Source organism: Bos indicus, chromosome 3 (genome assembly GCF_029378745.1).
Source record: "Bos indicus isolate NIAB-ARS_2022 breed Sahiwal x Tharparkar chromosome 3, NIAB-ARS_B.indTharparkar_mat_pri_1.0, whole genome shotgun sequence".
NCBI classification, from domain to species: domain Eukaryota; kingdom Metazoa; phylum Chordata; class Mammalia; order Artiodactyla; family Bovidae; genus Bos; species Bos indicus.
This window is the reverse complement of record NC_091762.1, coordinates 75,598,838-75,619,480: the sequence shown is the minus strand read 5'-3', so window position 1 is coordinate 75,619,480 and position 20,643 is coordinate 75,598,838. Positions and strand designations below refer to the sequence as shown.

The 20,643-nt window shown below is 36.2% G+C and overlaps 1 protein-coding gene across 8 annotated transcripts in view; it reads left to right on the top strand.

The window, feature by feature from the left end:
* Positions 1-20,643, top strand: part of LRRC7 (leucine rich repeat containing 7) — a 631,844-nt gene that overhangs the window by 297,795 nt on the left and 313,406 nt on the right. For all 8 annotated transcript variants that reach the window (XM_070786332.1, XM_070786329.1, XM_070786328.1 and 5 more), the window contains one exon: positions 7,075-7,153. In XM_070786332.1, coding sequence (XP_070642433.1) covers positions 7,075-7,153 — 79 coding nt within the window. The remainder of the gene's footprint in view (positions 1-7,074; positions 7,154-20,643) is intronic.

Sequence of the window (20,643 nt, the reverse complement as noted above, 5' to 3'; positions counted from 1 at the left end):
CAGTCCATCCTAAAGGAGATCAGTCCTGGGTGTTCATTGGAAGGACTGACGCTGAAGCTAAAACTCCAGTACTTTGGCCACCTCATGTGAAGACTTGACTCACTGGAAAAGACCCTGATGCTGGGAGGGATTGGGGGCAGGAGAAGAAGGGGACGACAGAGGATGAGATGGCTGGATGGCATCACAAACTAGATGGACATGCGTTTGAGTGAACTCTGGGAGTTGGTGATGCACAGGGAGGCCTGGCATGCTGCAATTCATGTGGTTGCAAAGAGTCGGACATGAGTGACTGAACTGAACAGATATATAGTATAATGTCGTCTGCGGACATTGAGAGTTTTACTTCTTCGTTTCCATTCTGGATTCATTTCTTTTTCTTCTCTTAGTAGCATGGTTAGGACTTTCAAAACTGTATTGAATAATTGTGATAAGAGTGGGCACCCTTGTCTTGTTTCTGATCTTAAAGGAAATGCTTTCAGTTTTTCACCATTGTGAATAGTGTTTGCCATGGATTTATCACATATGTTTATTATGTTGAGGTAAATTCCTTTTATGCCCATTTCCTGGGGAGTTTTTATCATAAATCGGTGTTAAATTTTTTTATAATGTTTCTCTGCATCTATTGAGATGATATCCTTTTCATCTTTCAGTTTTTGATATGGTGTATCACATTGATCGATTTGTGTATGTTGAAGAATCTTTGCATCCCTGAGATAAACCCTACTTGATCATAGTGCATGATTCTTTTAATATGTTGTTGGATTCTATTTGCTAGAATTTTGTTGAGAATTTTTGCATTTATGTTTATCAGTGATATTGGCTTGTAATTTTCTTTTTTTGTAATACCTTTGTCTAGTTTTGTTATCAGTGTGATGATGGCCCCATAGAATTTGTAAGTTTTCCTCCCTCTGCAATTTTTTGAAAGAGTTTGTGCAAGATAGTGTTAGCTCTTCTCTAAACATTTGGTAGAAATCACATATGAAGCTGTCTGGCCCTGAGCTTTTATTTGTTGGAATATTTTTGATCACAGTTTTTATTTCAGTGCTTATAATTGGTCTGTACATATTTTCTATTTCTTCCTGGTTTAGGCTGTACTTTTCTAGGAATTTGTCCATTTATTCCAGGTTGTCCATTAAATTAGCATATAGTTGCTCATATTATTAGTAGTCTCTTATAATCCTTGGTATTTCTGTGTTGTCTGTTATAACTTATTTTTCATTTCTAATTTTATTGATTTGAATCTTCTCCCTCTTTTTTTAATGAATCTAGTTAATGGTTTGTCAATTTTGTTTCTCCTATCAAAGGACCAGCTTTTAGTTTTATTGATCTTTGCTATTGCATCCTTCATTTTCTGTTCATTTATTTCTACTCTGATCTTTACAATTTCTTTCCTTCTACTAACTTAGGCAATTTTTTTCTTCTTCTTTTTCTTGTTCCTTTAAGTGTAAGGTTAGATTATTTTTTTGATGTTTTTCTAATTTCTTGAGGTAGACTTTTATTACTATAAACATCCCTCTTAGTTCTGCTTTTACTGTATCCCATAGGTTTTGAATTGTCTTGTTTTCATTGTCATTTGTCTCTAGGTTTTTTTTTTTTTTTTTTTTTCCTCTTCAATTTTTTCAGTGACCACTTGGTTATTTAGAAGCATATTGTATAGCCTTCTTGGGCTTGTGTTGTTTATAGTTTTTTCCTTTGTAATTGGTATCTAGTCTTATTATGGTCAGAAAGAATGTTTGATACAATTTCAATTTTTTCAAATTTTACCAAGGCTTAATATGTGACCCAGGATGTGATCTACCCTGGAGAATGTTCTGTGTGCATTTGGGAAAAGGTATATTCTACTGTTTTTGGGTGGAATGTCCTGTAGACATCAGTTAAGGTCCATCTGATTTTATGTGACATTTAAGGCTTATGTTTCCTTACTAATTTTAATTTGTCTGGATGATCTGTCCATTGGTGTGAGTGTGGTGTTAAAAGTCTCCTGTTATTGCTGTGTAACTATCGATTTCCCCTTTTGTATTTGTTAGTATTTGCCTTATGTATTGAGGTCCTCCTATGTTCGGTGCATATATATTTATAATTGTTATATTTTCTTCCTGGATTGATCCTTTGATGATTGCATAGTATTCTTCCTTGTCTCTTATAGCTGTCTTTATTTTAAAGTCTATTTTACCTGATATGAGTATTGCTACTTCCACTTTCTTTTGATTTCTATTTGCATAGAATATCTTTTTCCAGCCCATCACATTGGTCTTTATGTGTCTCTAGGTCTGAAGCAGGTCTCTTGTAGAAAACATATATAGAGGTCTTGTTTTTGTATCCATTCAGCCAATCTGTGTCTTTTGGTTGGATCACTTAATTCTTTTATATTTATGGTAATTATTGCTATGTATGATCCTATTACCACTTACTTTATTGTCTTGGATTTGTTTTTGTAGGCCTTTTCTTTCTGTGTTTCCTGTCTAGAGAAGTTCCTTTAGCTGTAAAGGAAGTTGTAAAGTTTAGAAGTTGTAACGTTGGTTTGGTGGTGCTGAATTCTCTTAACTTTTGCTTATCTGTAAATCTTTCAATTTCTCCTTAGAATCTGAATAAGATCCTTACTGGGTACAGTAATCTTGGTTGTTGGTTTTTTTTCTTTTCATTGCTTTAAGTGTATCCTGCCACTCCCTTCTTGCCTGTAGAGTTTCTCCTGAAAGATCAATCGTTAACCTTATTTGGATTCCTTTGTATGCTATTTGTTGCTTTTCCCTCACTACTTCTAATACTTTTGTTTGTGTTTCATTTTTGTTAGTTTGATTAATATCTATCTTGGTGTGTTTCACTCTGCATTTTCTTGTATGGGACCCTGTGGGCTTCCTGGACTTTGGTAACTATTTCCTTCCCCATGTTAGGAAAGTTTTAGATTATAATCTCCTGAAATATTTTCTCATACTGTTTCTTTTTCTCTTCTTCTTCTGGGATTCCCTATAATTTGAATATTGGTGTATTTCATGTTGTCTCAGTGGTCTCTAAGACTGTCCTCATTTCATTCTTTTTTCTTATTCTTCTCTGCTTCAATTATTTCCACCATTCTATCTTCCAACTCACTTATGGGATTCCATTTTAATTCAACAGATTCAACTCTGAATGGTTTTTTAAGTTTAAACTTTAAACAATATAATGCAAGTTTTTAACAAATGATGTGGTAACATTTCACCACAGCAGGAGATTCCATTTTTAGCAGAAGATAAAGAGATACAGTCTTTTCTTTAAAATTCTACTATAGTTTGCTTCTGCTCCCATATCTTGGTTTACACACAATTTCAGCCAATATCAGCCAAAGGCGGACACCTGTGGAGATAAGGCATCAGCACACCGGCTTGTAATGAGCCCAGATTGGTGACTGAACAGAAAAAGCTAAAAGGAGAAAAGAAAAAGCCCTGTACCCTTTTTGGTTGCAGCTATCCTGAGTGATTATGAATACTCAGGAGAAATGTTGAGGATAGTTCGAAGGTTGCCTTATTGACTTCAGTGCCATTTTGTTAACATCTAGTTAATAAGGGCAGCTCTAGGTGTTATGACCTTTCCAAAAAAAAAAAAAAAGAATTGCTTTTCTCATCCAACTCATACATAATGGCACTCCTAAGACTTCTTGAGTTTTCATTAAGAAACCAGACACTTCAGCAGTAATTTTAGGATAGCATAGTTTCTGATGAATTTTCACATAGAAAGAAGTGGCTGAGAAACATCCCCACAAAACTTTCATACCCTGACTTTTCAGTGGTAAATGACCTATTTGGTTTGGTTATCCTCCTGCTGCTTTGCTCGACCTCAAGATCCTATGAACATGGTGGTCTAGATCACCTTCCTAGAATCTAGGAAGGTGAGGATTTACTTTCCCATTTATCTATCATCAAAAAATTCATCTAAATCCTACCACAAACTGTTCCTTATCTTTCTGTCAGATATGAAGTACTTGGCAGGACTAGTGCTTCATGCTTAATAATATTTTCAAGGTGAAAGTGTTAGTCACTTAGTCACACCCAGCTCTTTGTGACTCAATAGACTCTAGCCCTTCAGGCACCTCTGTCCATGGGATTCTCCAGGGAAGAATACTGGAGTGGATTGCCATTTCCTCCTCCAGGGGATTTTCTCAATCCAGGAATTGAACCCACTTCACCTGCACCTCCTGATTTACAGGCAGATTCTTAATTGCTGAATCACTGGGGAAGCCCAACAGTTTCAAAACTAGAGACCAATCAGTACTGCAGGGATATAGCAATGGCTTCTTATAGCCATTTTCTCTTCTAACTTTTGTAGGGCTTATTAGAGTCATTTTTCAGTAACTATGAGGGATGAGTTCCAGAAGCCCTATGGATACCAAAATCCACAGGTGCTGAAGTCCCATATATAAAATGATGGGATATTTACATGTAACCTATGCACAGAAGCAGAAGATATTAAGAAGAGGTGGCAAGAATATAAAGTGGTGGAATATTTACATATAACCTATGTAACAGAAGGAGAAGATATTAAGAAGAAATGGCAAGTATACACAGAAGAACAATACAAAAAGATCTTCACGACCCAGATAATCATGATGGTGTGATCACCAACCTAGAGACAGACATCCTGGAATGAAAAGTCAAGTGGGTCTTAGGAAGCACCACTACGAACAAAGCTAGTGGAGGTAAATGGAATTCCAATTGAGCTATTTCAAATCCCAAAAGATGATGCTGTGAAAGTGATGCACTCAATATGCCAGCAAATATGGAAAACTCAGCGGTGACCACAAGACTTAAAAAGGTCAGTTTTCATTCCAATCCCAGAGAAAGGCAATGCCAAAGAATGCTCAAGCTACTGCACAATTGTACTCATCTCACACGCTAGTAAAGTAATGATCAAAATCCTCCAAGCCAGGCTTCAACAATATGTGAACCATGAACTTGCAGATGTTCAGGCTGGTCTTAGAAAAGGCAGAGGAACCAGAGATCAAATTGCCAACATCTGCTGGATCATTGAAAAAACAAGAGAGTTCCAGAAAAACATCTACTTCTTCTTTATTGAATCTGCCAAAGCCTTTGACAATGTGAACACAACAAACTGTGGAAAATTCTTAAAGAGATGGGAATACCAGACCACCTGACCTGCCTCCTGAGAAATCTATATGCAGGTCAAGAAGCAACAGTTAGAACTGGACATGGAACAATGACTGGTTCCAAATAGGGAAAGGAGTACGTCAAGGCTGTATATTGTCACCTTGCTTATTTAATTATATTCTGAGTACATCATGAGAAAGGCTGGGCTGGAAGAAGGACAAGCTGGAATCAAGATTGCCAGGAGAAATATCAATAACCTCAGATATGCAGATGACACCATCCTTATGGCAGAAAGTGAAGAGGAACTAAAGAGCCTCTAGATGAAAGTGCAAGAGGAGAGTGAACAAGTTGGCTTAAAACTCAACATTCAAAAAACTAAGATCATAGCATCTGGTCCCATCACTTCATGGCAAATAGATGGGGATATAATGGCAGGCTTTATTTTGGGGGGCTCCAAAATCACTGCAGATGGTGACTGCAGCCATGAAATTAAAAATGCTTGCTCCTTGGAAGAAAAGTTATGACCAATGTAGACAGCATATTAAAAGCAGAGACAGACGAAGGTCCGTCTAGTCAAAGCTATGGTTTTTCCAGTAATTATGTATGGATATGAAAGTTGGACTATAAAGAGAGCTGAGTGCCAAAGAATTGATGCTTTTGAATGGTGGTATTGGAAAAGGCTCTTGAGAGTCCCTTGGACTGCAAGGAGATCCAACCAGTCCATCCTAAAGGAAATCAGTCCTGAATATTCATTGGAAGGACTTACGTTGAAGCTGAAACTCCAATACTTTGCCCACCTGATGTGAAGAACTGACTGATCTGAAAAGACCCTGATGCTGGGAAAGATTAAAGGCAGGAGGAAAAGGGGACGACAGAGGGTGAGATGGTTGGACGGCATCACCAACTCAACGGACATGACTTTGAGTTAACTTCAGGCGTTGGCGATGGACAGGGAGGCCTGGCGTGCTGCAGTCCATAGGGTCTCAAAGAGTTGGACACGACTGAGCAACTGAACTGAACTGAACCTATACACATACACCTGTGTACTTTAAGTCATCTCTAGATTACTTATAATACTTAATGAGATATATATGCTATGTAAATAGTTGCCAGTGTGTAGCAAATTTGAGTTTTGCTTTCTGGAAATTTCTAAGGTTTTATTAAAAAAAATATTTCCTACCTGCCTCTTTGTTAATCCATCAATGTGAAACTTATGGTTATGGAGGCCAACTATTTGTTTAACTCATTTTTATATACTGATTGTAACATCCACTGCATCTTTTATTCCTCTGACTATCACATTTATGGATTAAGTTGTGGCTTACTGATTTTGAGTAAGAAAAATTCGTGTTTTTCTGTCACAAAGCCAACAGCACAGCTGTGACAGCAGATGAGCAGCTCTCCAAGGGCAATCAGCCATCTGGCCACCTCAGAGACTCCAGAGAGGATTCCAGGAAGGGCTGCTCACCTAGTCACCCTCTCAGGCAGATGCAGAGTGCACTGTGTGTCAGCTAGGGAGAGTTGTTTAAAATGTTTTAGGGCTTCTGAATCATTTGGGGATGTCTATTGATTTATGATTTTTCCTTAGATGTCTTTCCATTGTGCATGTTCAGTCTTCCCAACCTTATAAAATGAAAGGAGCAAGCAAAGACTTTATTTTGTTTTCTTATATCTGCTGGTTTCCCCTTCCTTTTGTTGGTTTCTATGATAACTAAATAAGCCCAACTATTCTTTTCTTTAGATTAGTAAATAGCCAAGATCTATCTTATACTAAATTTTTCTCAGTTTTTGTCTAATTTCCAATTATTACTTCATAAAATATAACTCAGTATTCACATTTTATTTTTAAAACATATACGTGTACTATACGACACTAATGTATTATTAAGTTTTTATTCTTACTTAATGATTATCCATATGGTGTTTACACTATGTATTATTCTGAATGTTAAACTATAGTTTAGTATATTTTCATGTACTCTTTTTCTAATTTTAGGTGTACAAGAATTTCCAGAAAACATAAAGTGCTGTAAGTGTTTAACAATTATTGAAGCCAGTGTCAATCCCATTTCTAAGTGAGTATGAGTCATCACATTTTATTTATCTTTGTGTTTCCAGGGATAAAATAATAAAGATAAAAGAAGCTCACATAGTAAATGAATTTTAAGTGCTGTCTTTAAAATTCAATTTAATAGAATATTGGTAAAGAATAATCAAATCAGAATAGTTCAACAAAAGATGATTAAAGCATTGCTGAGTAATAGTGAAGGCCTAATTGGCACAGATGGCATTACTTTACAGCAAACTATATCATTTTTTGTGGCTATCAGGTGACATTCCATGGAAAAGCACCAAAACTAAGAAAACAGTAATTAGTTGTGGTCGTGCTGAAAAATTAGCATCATGGTTCTGATGAAAGTTCAAGAAAGTACAAGAGTGTAAGGTGCATGAAATTAGTTGATAATGTGGTTCAAGCTGGAAAATGAATTAAGTATGATCTGAAAAAAGGACTATTTAAGTACCAGTGATTACATGAAGAGGGAAAAAGTTAATTCTATGAGGATAGCCAAATGAAAGACATGGATGGTCAAGATGCTGTGACCAGAAGTAGGATATTTATGTGTTACGATCTGTTAGTAGAGCAATGCCATGGGAAAGTAAAATTCAGCATGTGACCATGTTTCAAATTACAATTATGTCATAGTGATAGAGTGTACTGTGGAATCAAATAAGTCAAGAAACTACGACATGAATGGCTTCGGTGAGTCATGAACCTGAATGTTAAAGTTATTTAACCAAAAAATCTAGAAAGTCTATTGAAAGGTGTAGTAATATTTGAAAGTGGTTGAATTTATTCAGTGGTGTTGGGATGCAGGTAATGAGTTGCAAAGTAAGACTGGTATTTTAACTATACCAAAACTGAAAGAAGGATTTGAGAAAATTCCTTCAGTCCTTTGTCCACATAGAGAAGGGAGACAGGGAGAAACTAAAGTTCAATTAATCAATCTAGTGTTTCCAGAAGACAAAAGAAGGCATTTAACGGGAAATTTTTCTCCAGTAGGGTTGAGGATAGATAGTGGAGGGGATGGTTTCTCTATAGATCATAAAAAGAGGATGTAAGTGAGACAAGAAGTGAAATAGAATGTAAAAGGAAAAGTTTAGATGAGGCTCTTTACAGTAAATGGTTAGTGAAATAATTTGAGGCCTTTAGTAGAAAGTATGGAGCATTAAGGAACAAACTATGATTGAAAGATACAAATTTTCTACCTCAAATGTAAAATATGGTGCAGAAAAAAAATGTGAAAAGTATTCTTCAAAAAACTTAGACCAAAATGCAACTTTCTCATAAAAGAAATAAATATTGCTGACTTATCACAAAAAGACTCTAAATATGTCATTGACTTAAGTCATAATCCAGGGCAGATGATTAATTGTTTTGATTTCTAGTTCTTTAATTCTAATAGCTCATTGTATTTAGGAATTATCATCAGGTCTTTGGGGGTGGAAGTCAGATAATAAATTACAAAAGCTTAAAATCTATAGTTTTATTGACTATGTCTCTGAATTACTCTCATACATTTAACTTTTCAAAAGATAAATGAATACAACCAATTTCATCAAAAAATGTCTAACACTAAAAGCAAGTTTGATAATTCATTTAAAAAATCACTCAAAAGAAAAGTCAATTTAGGGAAAAAAAGTTACTCAAAAGAAAAATCAAATTCCTGTGGTTTTGCCTTTCCCAAAATATCATATAAATAATGCCATACTTTGTGTGTTTTTACTTACACAGTGATTTTAAGATTTATTCCTGCCATTTCAAGAATTCTACTACATTCCCATTTATTTCTAGGTAGAATTCCTTTGTATGAATATAGCACAAGCTGTTTACATATTCCTCAGTTGATAGATATTTAAGTTGTTTCTAGTTTGGAGCTCTTATGAATAAAGTAGCTATAAACATTTCGGTACAGGTGTTTGTGTAAGCATCTGTTTTCACTTCTACTAAGCGAACACCTAGGAGTAGTTTTCTGCATAGTGAGGTATGTGTATGTATCACCTTATAAGAAATTTCCAAACTGTTTTCAAAATAGCTATTTCATTGTGCATTCCCATCAGCAATCTATTAGATTTTCCATTATTCCTTATTATTTGTCAGGATCTGATACTATCAGTTGTTTAATTTTTTTTCTATTTTAGCCATTCTAGTAGATACAGTATCTCTTTGTTATAACTCACTGTAGTTTTAATTTACAGTTTTAAAATCAAATTAAATTCTTTCCTTGTATTTCTTTAAAATATTATTGCTTCTTTGATAAAAGTTCAGGTTTTTTTTTCATATTTATTGAGTTCTCTTTAATAGAAATTCTTTGATAAAAGTTCAGGTTTTTTTTTCATATTTATTGAGTTCTCTTTAATAGAAATTCTTTATGAATTCTGGCTAAAAATCGGATACCTTTAGTCAGAATTTAATTTGATTTTAAAACTGCAAATATTTGCTCTTATGACTTAGCTTTGCACTTCCTGAACAGTAACTTTCAAAGATCAAAAGATTTTCATTTTGATGAGGCCCTATTTATAATTTTTTATTATTTATTCTTCTTGTTGCTATCTAAGAGATCTTTACTATTGATAAATCATAGTTATAAAGATTTTCCCCTAAGCTTTCCTTTGGAACTTTTGTAGTTTTGATTTTACAGTTAGGTCTATGATCCATTTAAAGTTGCTTTTTGTTTATATGTATGGTGTGTGTGTGTTGTGCTTCTCTTTTTTCTTTATTTATTGCATTTTATTTGTTCCAGTACCATTTGTTGAAAATTTTATCCTTTTTTGTAGATAAAATTATCTGAGTATCTGTTTTGTAAGTCAGTGGATCTTATGTGTTTGGAACCATTTCTGGATTCTATATTTTTGTGTTAATCTATATGCCTCTCCTAATACCAGTTTTACACTATCTCAATTACTATAGCTTTGTAATAATTTACACAGTCAGGGAATGTGAGTCCTTCAACCTTTTTCTTCTTTATCAAATTATTTGGGCTCTTCTATTTCCTTTCCTTTTCCATATACTTTTTTAATCAGCTTGCCAGTTTCTACAAAAATATGAAAATCTTATGGAATTTTGATAATAGTTGTATTGAATCTGTAGATAAATTTGAGCAGAATTGACATGTCAAAAATATTGAGTATTCCTTTCCCTAAACATAGTGCATATCTATTTTACTCCAAGTATTTCAGGTTTGGGGGTAATTATAAATGATTTATTTATTACAAAAACACAATTGCTTATTGTATGTTGACCTTAAATCCTGCAGCTTTAAATAGATTCATTTAATGTTACTAATAAATATTTTGTAAATTTGAAGAAGAAAGCATACAATTTTCTAATAAATCATCATGTCACCTGGGAATAAAAAAAGTTTTATTTCATTCTTCCCAATCTATAATTCATTAATTTATTTCTTTAGCCTTATTGTCCTGGCTAGGACCTCCTATATAATGTTGAATAGAAGAGGTGAAAACAGACACCATTGCCTTGTTCTCAATCTTAAGGAGAAAGCATTCAGACTTTCACCATTATGTTTGTATGTATCAATCCTGAATGTTATTTTTTTAATACATTCCCTTTATCAGGCTGAGGAAATTTTAAATAACCTATTTCTCACTTCCTTTTAAGCTCTTACCAACAGGGTTATCAAAGCTTAGATTCCTACTTTCAAACTTTTGAAGAAAATCTAAGCTTTCTCTATAACACTCTTCAATATTTGTGCAGTCTCTGACCACTTCCTGACTCCAAAGTCACTCCACATTTTTAAAGAATTTATTACAGCAGAATCCCAATTTCAGATACCAAAATCAGTGTCAGTTTTATAATTCTGTACAAGAAATCACCACACACTTAGTGTTTAAAACAATATACATTTGTTATCTTTTAGTTTATGTGAGTCAGGAATCTAGGCATGCTATAGCTGGGTTCACTTTTTGAGATTTTCACCAGGCTACTATCAAAGCAACAGTCAACCTATAATCTCATCTGGAGGCGTAACTGGAAAAAAAAAATCCATTTTCAACCTCATTCAGCTTATTGGCAGAATTCATTTCCTTGCTGTCATAAACCTGTGAGCCCCAGCATTTTTCTGGCTGACAGCTAGAGGCCATTCTTGAATCCTAAATGCTAGTGCAATCCCCAGTCAGGTGACCCTCTCCGTACATAGTTCACAACACAGCATCTTGTTTCTTCAGGGCAAACAGATGAGTAGAGTGAGCATCCTACTAAGAGAGAGGTGTATAACATACTATAGTTTAGAGAATGACATCCTATTTGCCACAGTCCATTAATCAGAAGCAAAGCACAAGTCCTACCAGTACTCAAGAGGAGAAGATTTTGCAAAGGCATAAACTTCTAAGGCTCCAAAATCACTGCAGATATTGACTGCAGCCATGAAATTAAAGACGCTTGATCCTTGGAAGAGAAACTATGACAAACATAGACAGCATATTAAAAAGCAGAAACATTACTGTGCCAACAAAAGTCCATATAGTCAAAGCTATAGTTTTTCCAGTAGTCATGTATGGATGTAAAAATTGGAACATAAAGAAGGCTGAGTGCTAAAGAACTGATGCATTTGAACTGTGATGTTGGAGAAGACTCTTGACAGTCCCTTGGACTATAAGGATAAAACCAGTCAATCCTAAAAGGAATCAATCCTGAATATTCATTTAAGGGACTGATGCTGAGGCTAAAACTCCAATACTTTGGTAACCTGATGCAAAGAGCTGACTCACTGGAAAAGCCCCTTATGCTGGGAAAGATTGAAGGAGAAGGGTATGACAGAAGACGAGATTGTTGGATGGCATCACCCATTCAATGGACATTAGTTTGAGCAAGCTCTAGGAGATAGTGAAGGACAGGGAAGTCTGGCATGCTCCAGTTAATGGGGTCACAAAGAGTGGGACACAAATGAGAGACTGAACAACAATGAAACTTATAGGGGCTTCCATGTGGCACTAGTGGTAAAGAATCTGCCTGCCAATGCAAGAGACACAGGAAAAGTGGGTTTGATCCCACATTTGGGTGAGGATCCCACTTTTGGGTGATTACTCACCCAGAGCCAAACATCCTGTAATGCAAAGTCAAGTTGGCCTTGGGAAGCATCACTCGGGGCAAAGCTAGTGGAGGTGATGGGATTCTAGCTGAGCTATTTAAAATCCTAAAAGATGATGCTGTGAAAGTGCTGCACTCAATATGCCAGCAAATATGGAAAACTCAGCAGTGGCCACAGGACTGGAAGAGCTCACTTTTCATTCCAATCCCAAAGAAAGGCAATGCCAAAGAATGTTCAAACTACCGCACAATTGCACTCATCTCACACACTAGCAAAGTAATGATCAAAATTCTCCAAGCCAGGCTTCAGCAGAAGGTGAACTGTGAACCTGCAGATGTTCAAGCTGGATTTAGAAAAGGCAGAGGAACCAGAGATCAAATTGCCAACATCCGTTGGATCATCGAAAAAGCAAGAGACTTCCAGAAAAACATCTACTTCTGCTTTGTTGACTCTGCCAAAGCCTTTGATTGTGTGGACCACAACAAACTGTGGAAAATTCTGAAAGAGATGGGAATACCAGACCATCTGACCTGCCTCTTGAGAAATCTATATGCAGGTCAAGAAGCAACAGTTAGAACTGGACATGGAACAACACACTGGTTCCAAATTGGGAAAGGAGTATGTCAAGGCTATATATTGTCACCCTGCTTATTTAACTTATATGCAGAGTACATCATGAAAAATGCTGGTCTGGATGAAGCACAAACTGGAATCAAGATTGCCTGGAGAGATATCAACAACCTCAGATATGTAAATGGCACCACCCTTATGGCAGAAAGAGAAGAAGAATGAAAGAGCCTCTTGATGAAAGTGAAAGAGAACAGTGAAAAAGTTGACTTAAAACTCAATATTCAGAAAACTCAGATCGTGGCATCCAGTCCCATCACTGCATGGCAAATAGATGGGGAAACAATAGGAACAGTGAGAGATTTTATTTTGGGAGGACTCCAAAATCATTGCACTTGGTGATTGCAGCCATGGAATTAAAAGACGCTTACTCCTTGGAAGGAAAGTTATGACCAACCTATACAGCATATTAAAAAGCAGAGACATTAATTTGCCAACAGAAGTCCATCTAGTCAAAGCTATGGTTTTTCCAGTAGTCATGTATGGATGTTAATTTGGACTATAAAGAAAGCTGAGCACCAAAGAATTGATGCTTTTGAACTGTGGTGTTGGAGAAGACTCTTGAGAGTCCCCTGGACTGCAAAGAGATCAAAGCAGTCAATTGTAAAGGAAATCAATCCTGAATATTCATTGGAAAGATTGATGCTGAAGCTGAAACTCCAATACTTCGCCCACTTGATGGGATGAACTGACTCATTGGAAAAGACCCTGATGCTGGGAAAGATTCAAGGCAAGAAGAGAAGGGGACAACAGAGGATGAGATATTGGATGGCATCACTGACTCGATGGACATGAGTTTGAGTAAGCTCCAGGAGTTGGTGATGGACAGGGGATTCCGGCGTGCTGCAGACCATGAGGTTGCAAAGATAGGGACACAACTTAGCGACTGAACTGAACTGAACTGGGTCTGGAAGGTCTCCAGGAGTAAGAAATGGCACCACACTCAAGTATTCTTGCCAGAAAAATTCCATGGGCAGGGAAACCTAGTGGGCTACTGTCCATAGGGCTGCAGAGAGTCCCACACAACTAGCAACTAAGCAGCAGCAGCAGCAAATTTCTAGAAGAGATCTTGGGGACACCTTAGAATATAGCCAATCTTTGATAATTGTTTTGCTCAGAATTTTTGTTGTCAAGAGATGTTGAGTTTTGTCAAAGTTTTTGTTTTATTTTTTAAAATAATATCTATTGCCACAATGATATACATAAACTTACCTGGTCATAAAATATTATGCATTTTATACATGAATGCCTCTGATTTGATAGTATCTTCTAAGGATTTTCCCATCTATATTCGTGAGGCATATTAGCCTGAAATTTTTTTCATATAATTTCTCTGTCTGCTTTTGGTATCAAGGGAAAACTGGCCTCATTAAAATAGTTGGGAAATGTCATCTTCTATTTCCTGTAAGAAATTATATAGTATTGGAATTATTTCTTCCCTAAGTATTGATAGAATGTGCAAGTGGAACATTCAAGCCTGAGCTTTTCTTTATGGGAAAGTTTTAATTACAAATTTAATTTCCATAATACCTATCAGATCAGATCAGTCACTCAGTCGTGTCCAACTCATTGCAACCCCATGAATCACAGCATGCCACGCCTCCCTGTCCATCACCAACTCCCGGAGTTCACTCAGACTCACGTCCATCGAGTCAGTGATGCCATCCAGCCATCTCATCCTCTGTCGTCCCCTTCTCCTCCTGCCCCCAATCCCTCCCAGCATCAGAGTCTTTTCCAATGAGTCAACTCTTCACATGAGGTGGCCAAAGTACTGGAGTTTCAGCTTTAGCGTCATTCCTTCCAAAGAAATCTCAGGGCTGATCTCCTTCAGAATGGACTAGTTGGATCTCCTTCAGAATGGACTAGTTGGATCTCCTTGCAGTCCAAGGGACTCTCAAGAGTCTTCTCATATACCACAGTTCAAAAGAGTCAGTTCCTCAGCACTCAGCCTTCTTCACAGTCCAGCTCTCACATCCATGCATGACCACAGGAAAAACCATAGCCTTGACTAGGTGAACCTTTGTTGGCAAAGTAATGTCTCTGCTTTTGAATATGCTATCTAGGTTGGTCATAACTTTCCTTCCAAGGAATAAGCATCTTTTAATTTCATGGCTGCAGTCACCATCTGCAGTGATTTTGGAGCCCAGAAAAATAAAGTCTGACACTGTTTCCACTGTTTACCCATCTGTTTGCCATGAAGTGATGGGACCAGATGCCATGATCTTCGTTTTCTGAATGTTTAGCTTTAAGCCAACTTTGTCACTCTCCACTTTCACTTTCATCAAGAGGCTCTTTAGTTCTTTTTCACTTTCTGCCATAAGGGTGGTGTCATCTGCATATCTGAGGTTATTGATATTTCTCCCAGCAATCTTGATTCCAGCTTGTGTTTCTTCCAGCCCAGCATTTCTCATGATGTACTCTGCATAGAAGTTAAATAAACGGGGTGACAATATACAGCCTTGACGAACTCCTTTTCCTATTTGGAACCAGTCTGTTGTTCCATGTCCAGTTCTAACTGCTGCTTCCTGACCTGCATACAAATTTCTCAAGAGGCAGGTCAGATGGTCTGGTATTCCCATCTCTTGAAGAATTTCCCACAGTTTATTGTGATCCACACAGTCAAAGGCTTTGGCATAGTCAATAAAGCAAAAATAGATGTTTTTCTGGAACTCTCTTGCTTTTTCCATGATCCACCGGATGTTGGCAATTTGATCTCTAGTTCCTCTGCCTTTTCTAAAACCAGCTTGAACATCAGGAAGTTCACGGTTCACATATTGCTGAAGCCTGGCTTGGAGAATTTTGAGCATTACTTTACTAGCATGTGAGATGAGTGCAACTGTGCGGTAGTTTGAGGATTCTTTGGCATTGCCTTTCTTTGGGATTGGAATGAAAACTGACCTTTTCCAGTCCTGTGGCCACTGCTGAGTTTTCCGTATTTGCTGGCATATTGAGTGCAGCACTTTCACAGCATCATCTTTCAGGATTTGGAATAGCTCAACTGGAATTCCATCACTACCACCAGCTTTGTTCGTAGTGATGCTTTCTAAGGCCCACTTGACTTCACATTCCAGGATGTCTGGCTCTAGGTCAGTGATCACACCATCGTGATTATCTGGGTCGTGAAGCTCTTTTTTTACAGGTCTTCTGTGTATTCTTGCCACCTCTTCTAAATATCTTCTGCTTCTGTTAGGTCCATACCATTTCTGTCCTTTATCGAACCCATCTTTGCATGAAATGTTCCTTTGGTATCTCTGATTTTCTTGAAGAGATCTCTAGTCTTTCCCATTCTGTTGTTTTCCTCTATTTCTTTGCCTTGATCGCTGAAGAAGGCTTTCTTATCTCCCCTTGCTATTCTTTGGAACTCTGCATTCAGATGTTTATATCTTTCCTTTTCTCCTTTGCTTTTCGCTTTTCTTCTTTTCACAGCTATTTGTAAGGCCTCCCCAGACAGCCATTTTGCTTTTTTGCATTTCTTTTCCATGGGGATGGTCTCGATCCCTGTCTCCTGTACAATGTCATGAACCTCATTCCATAGTTCATGAGGCACTCTATCTATCAGATCTAGGCCCTTAAATCTATTTCTCACTTCCACTGTACAATCATAAGGGATTTGATTTAGGTCATACCTGAATGGTGTAGTGGTTTTCCCTACTTTCTTCAATTTCAGTCTGAATTTGGCAATAAGGAGTTCATGGTCTGAGCCACAGTCAGCTCCTGGTCTTGTTTTTGCTGACTGTATAGAGCTTCTCAATCTTTGGCTGCAAAGAATATAATCAATCTGATTTCGGTGTTGACCACCTGGTGATATCCATGTATAGAGTCTTCTCTTGTGTTGTTGGAAGAGGGTGTTTGTTATGACCAGTGCATTTTCTTGGCAAAACTCTATTAGTCTTTGCCCTGCTTCATTCCATATTCCAAGGCCAAATTTGCCTGTGACTCCAGGTGTTTCTTGACTTTCTACTTTTACATTCCAGTCCCCTATAATGAAAAGGACATCTTTTTTGGGTGTTAGTTCTAAAGGGTCTTGTAGGTCTTCATAGAACCATTCAACTTCAGCTTCTTCAGAGTTACTGGTTAGGGCATAGACTTGGATTACTGTGATATTGAATGGTTTGCCTTGGAAATGAAAAGAGATCATTCTGTCGTTTTTGAGATTGCATCCAAGTGCTGCATTTTGGACTCTTTTGTTGACCATGATGGCTACTCCATTTCTTCTGAGGGATTCCTGCCCGCAGTAGTAGGTATAATGGTCATCTGAGTCAAATTCACCCATTCCAGTCCATTTCAGTTTGCTGATTCCTAGCATGTCGACATTCACTCTTGCCATCTCTTGTTTGACCACTTCCAATTTGCCTTGATTCATGGACCTGATATTCCAGGTTCCTATGCAATATTGCTCTTTACAGCATCGGACCTTGCTTCTATCACCAGTCACATCCACAGCTGGGTATTGTTTTTGCTTTGGCTCCATCCCTTCATTCTTTCTGGAGTTATTTCTCCACTGATCTCCATAGCATATTGGGCACCTACTGACCTGGGGAGTTTCTCTTTCAGTATCCTATCATTTTGCCTTTTCATACTGTTCATGGGGTTCTCAAGGCAAGAATACTAAAGTGGTTTGCCATTCCCTTCTCCAGTGGACCACATTCTGTCAGATCTCTCCACCATGACCCGCCCATCTTGGGTTGCCCCACGGGCATGGCTTAGTTTCATTGACTTAGACAAGGCTGTGGTCCTAGAGTGATTAGATTGACTAGTTTTCTGTGAGTATGGATTCAGTGTGTTTGCCCTCTGATGCCCTCTTGCAACACCTACCATCTTACTTGGGTTTCTCTTACCTTGGGCGTGGGGTATCTCTTCATGGCTGCTCCAGCAAAGCACAGCCATTGCTCCTTACCTACTATAATACCTATAGTGTTATTCAAATTACCAACTTTTCTTTGAATCATTTCTGGTAGTTTGTGTTTTTAGGAATATGTATATTTCATATGTTTTCAAACTTATTGGTATCTTATTTTCCATATTATTTTATTAGCCCTTTAATTCTACAAGTTCTCTAGTGATGCTCTCTGTTTTGTGTCTTTTTTCTTTTTTATTTGATCAGTTATACTAGAGATTTATTAATTTTCTCTATTAAAAATAGATTTGGATTTCATTTTTCTTTCCTGCTTTCTGTTTATTTTTTAGATACAAGAAATCTACATAGTAGTTAAGTCATGAAAACCCTAGAATATGAAAGTTACAGTTTTAAGTGTTGTATTACTAGGTTTAGTTTTAGATATGAACTCTATAGTATAATCTGAATGCCTTAACCAAGTCAGTGATGAAAATTATTACAGTAAAATTGAGAATAACAACTTCTCAAAAAGTTAAAGACCATCATTTATTGAGAACCTAGCATATCTCAGGCTTTTAGATACATTATTTCATTTTTGTCTTCACAGAAAATATGAAGTAGAAAAATATTATCTACATTCCTTTTTACATATGGAAATACACAAAGATTGTATAAATTCCTGGATTCCTTTTATTATATTTCACAAATCCTGGGGGAACAGTTTGATTTTGTTTTAAATTAAAAGATACATTTTGAAAAAATTGAACGTTCTTAATTCTCAACAATAAGAAAATTGCTAATAAATTATGGTATATCTACATGGATGTGAAGATTGTATACAGGGTGATTATATGTCTCTGCTCAGGTCTTCCCAGTTTATACGTCATGATGTGGCATGATTAATAATAGTTCCCTCTAAACTCTCAAAAATGTCCTAGTTTGACTGATAGATTATAGTCACTCTGATTTACAGCAAAATTGAAAGATAATTACAAAGACAGAAATCATTATACAAGTTTGCAGTGATGTTAAAATAATTAATTGGAAATTAGATAAAAAATAAATGCATTAAATGAATATGATAGTTTAAATGTTCTCTGATAATGTTATACTAATTTTATAACATTAAGGTTATAAATTAAAATGTTTAGATGCAAAATACCTTTCCAATTAGAGCAGAAGATTTTACATTGGCTTCTTAATCACAACTTATAGCTCCTAAAATTTTAATTTGGTTTAACATTCTAATGGAGGTCAAATGCCTGTAATATGTTTTCATTAAACTTCTAAAGTAAACACATTTAGAAAAGAAAAATGTTGAAACAAGGATGTCTGCAGCCAATCTTAATTTGTCTATTCCAACAATAAATTTAGCACTAATAAAAGCATTTAAATTAGTATTCTAGTTAATATTCAAAAATTAGAATAAAAACAATAAAAACGTAATACGATCATTCCTATTTAGTGAGTCTTTAATATGGAGCAGATAATCATTTAACTCTTTGGAGCAACTCTGAAAGATGATATTAGTTTGATCATTTTACAAAAAAAAAAAGGAAACTGAGTCTTACAAACATCACATAATTTGTAGAAGTCACAGAGATGAATAATTGAAAGAACTGTGGTTCAGACTTAGATCTTCTAACATCAATGTCCACGTGCTCAAGTAATAAATACTTTGGGTGTCTGATTCTCGTATCATTTATTTATTATAATTTGAATATGCTACTTTTAATTTAAGCCATTAATAAAATGAAAACGTTTCCTTAGAGTAATTATTTATCTGTATATATATTTTTAAAATGCTTTGAATTTTAAAATAAATCTGTCAACTCTGGAAAGCCACCAGTTACTCTGCTGCTGCTGCTAAGTCGCTTCAGTCATGTCCGACTCTGTGCGACCCCATAGATGGCAGCCCACCAGGCTCTGTCATCCCTGGGATTCTCCAGGCAAGAACACTGGAGTGGGTTGCCATTGCCTTCTCCATTGTGTGAAAGTGAAAAGTGAAAGTGAAGTCGCTCAGTCGTGTTCGACTCGTAGGGACCCCATAGACTGCAGCCTACCAGGCTCCTCCATCCATGGGATTTTCTAGGCAAGAGTACTAGGAACATGAAATTATTTCATTAGAGTTCACTTACTTAGTGTAAACTGTTGGATTTCATTGAATATCTTGGAGGAAGATAAAGACAGCCCGTGGTTTTCATCTTGTTTAACCTAACTTGCTAAAGAAGATCTTCTTCCTCACAGGTTCTTGTGTGTTCCTCCAGAAATGGTGATATTGACAAGTGAAACCATTAAAACTACAAAACCATACCATAAAGTTAATAATAAATAAAGTTGAATATTTTTTAGCAGATCTACTGACTATGTATTTTTCAAATAATATGTTTTCAAAGTACAATATTAGGTCATTGAGGAGATTTAAAAAATTCCTTCTCCTCAAAGAATGTGTAATTTAGCAAAGGAATAAAAAATTCTTAACACTTGTATAAACATAATTGTCATAGCATTTTGCTAAATCTATGAATGTAATGCTGTGGAGAAGGTGAGGAAAAGGCATTAATTTTGAATCTCAGTGCAGAGTGACCATTCAACAAATTCTTGTTTAAGTAAATTGAAATTTAAAAATGTGCATGCTATTAAACAAGACATACTGTATAAATATACCCCTTAATTCTGCATTTTTAAAAAAGAAAGATTTGATATAAAATATCAGCACATCTGTTTATAAGCAGACTGAAAAAACTATCTTACATTCCATTCTGGTTTTTTCATATAACTTAGTTTTGGCAATCCAGTCTTGCAGTTGGAATCTGCCCAATGTAGTCAGTTCTTAAATCCTTAGAGAAGTGTTCTATGTAACAGCCAGATTTTCCTGTATCATAAACTTTCTCAGAGAGGTACCATAAAGAAATATATTTTCCATCTAAAGAAGTAGTATGAAGTAATATCATTTAACACATACATGGGTAGAATAATAGACTAATTTAAGCTG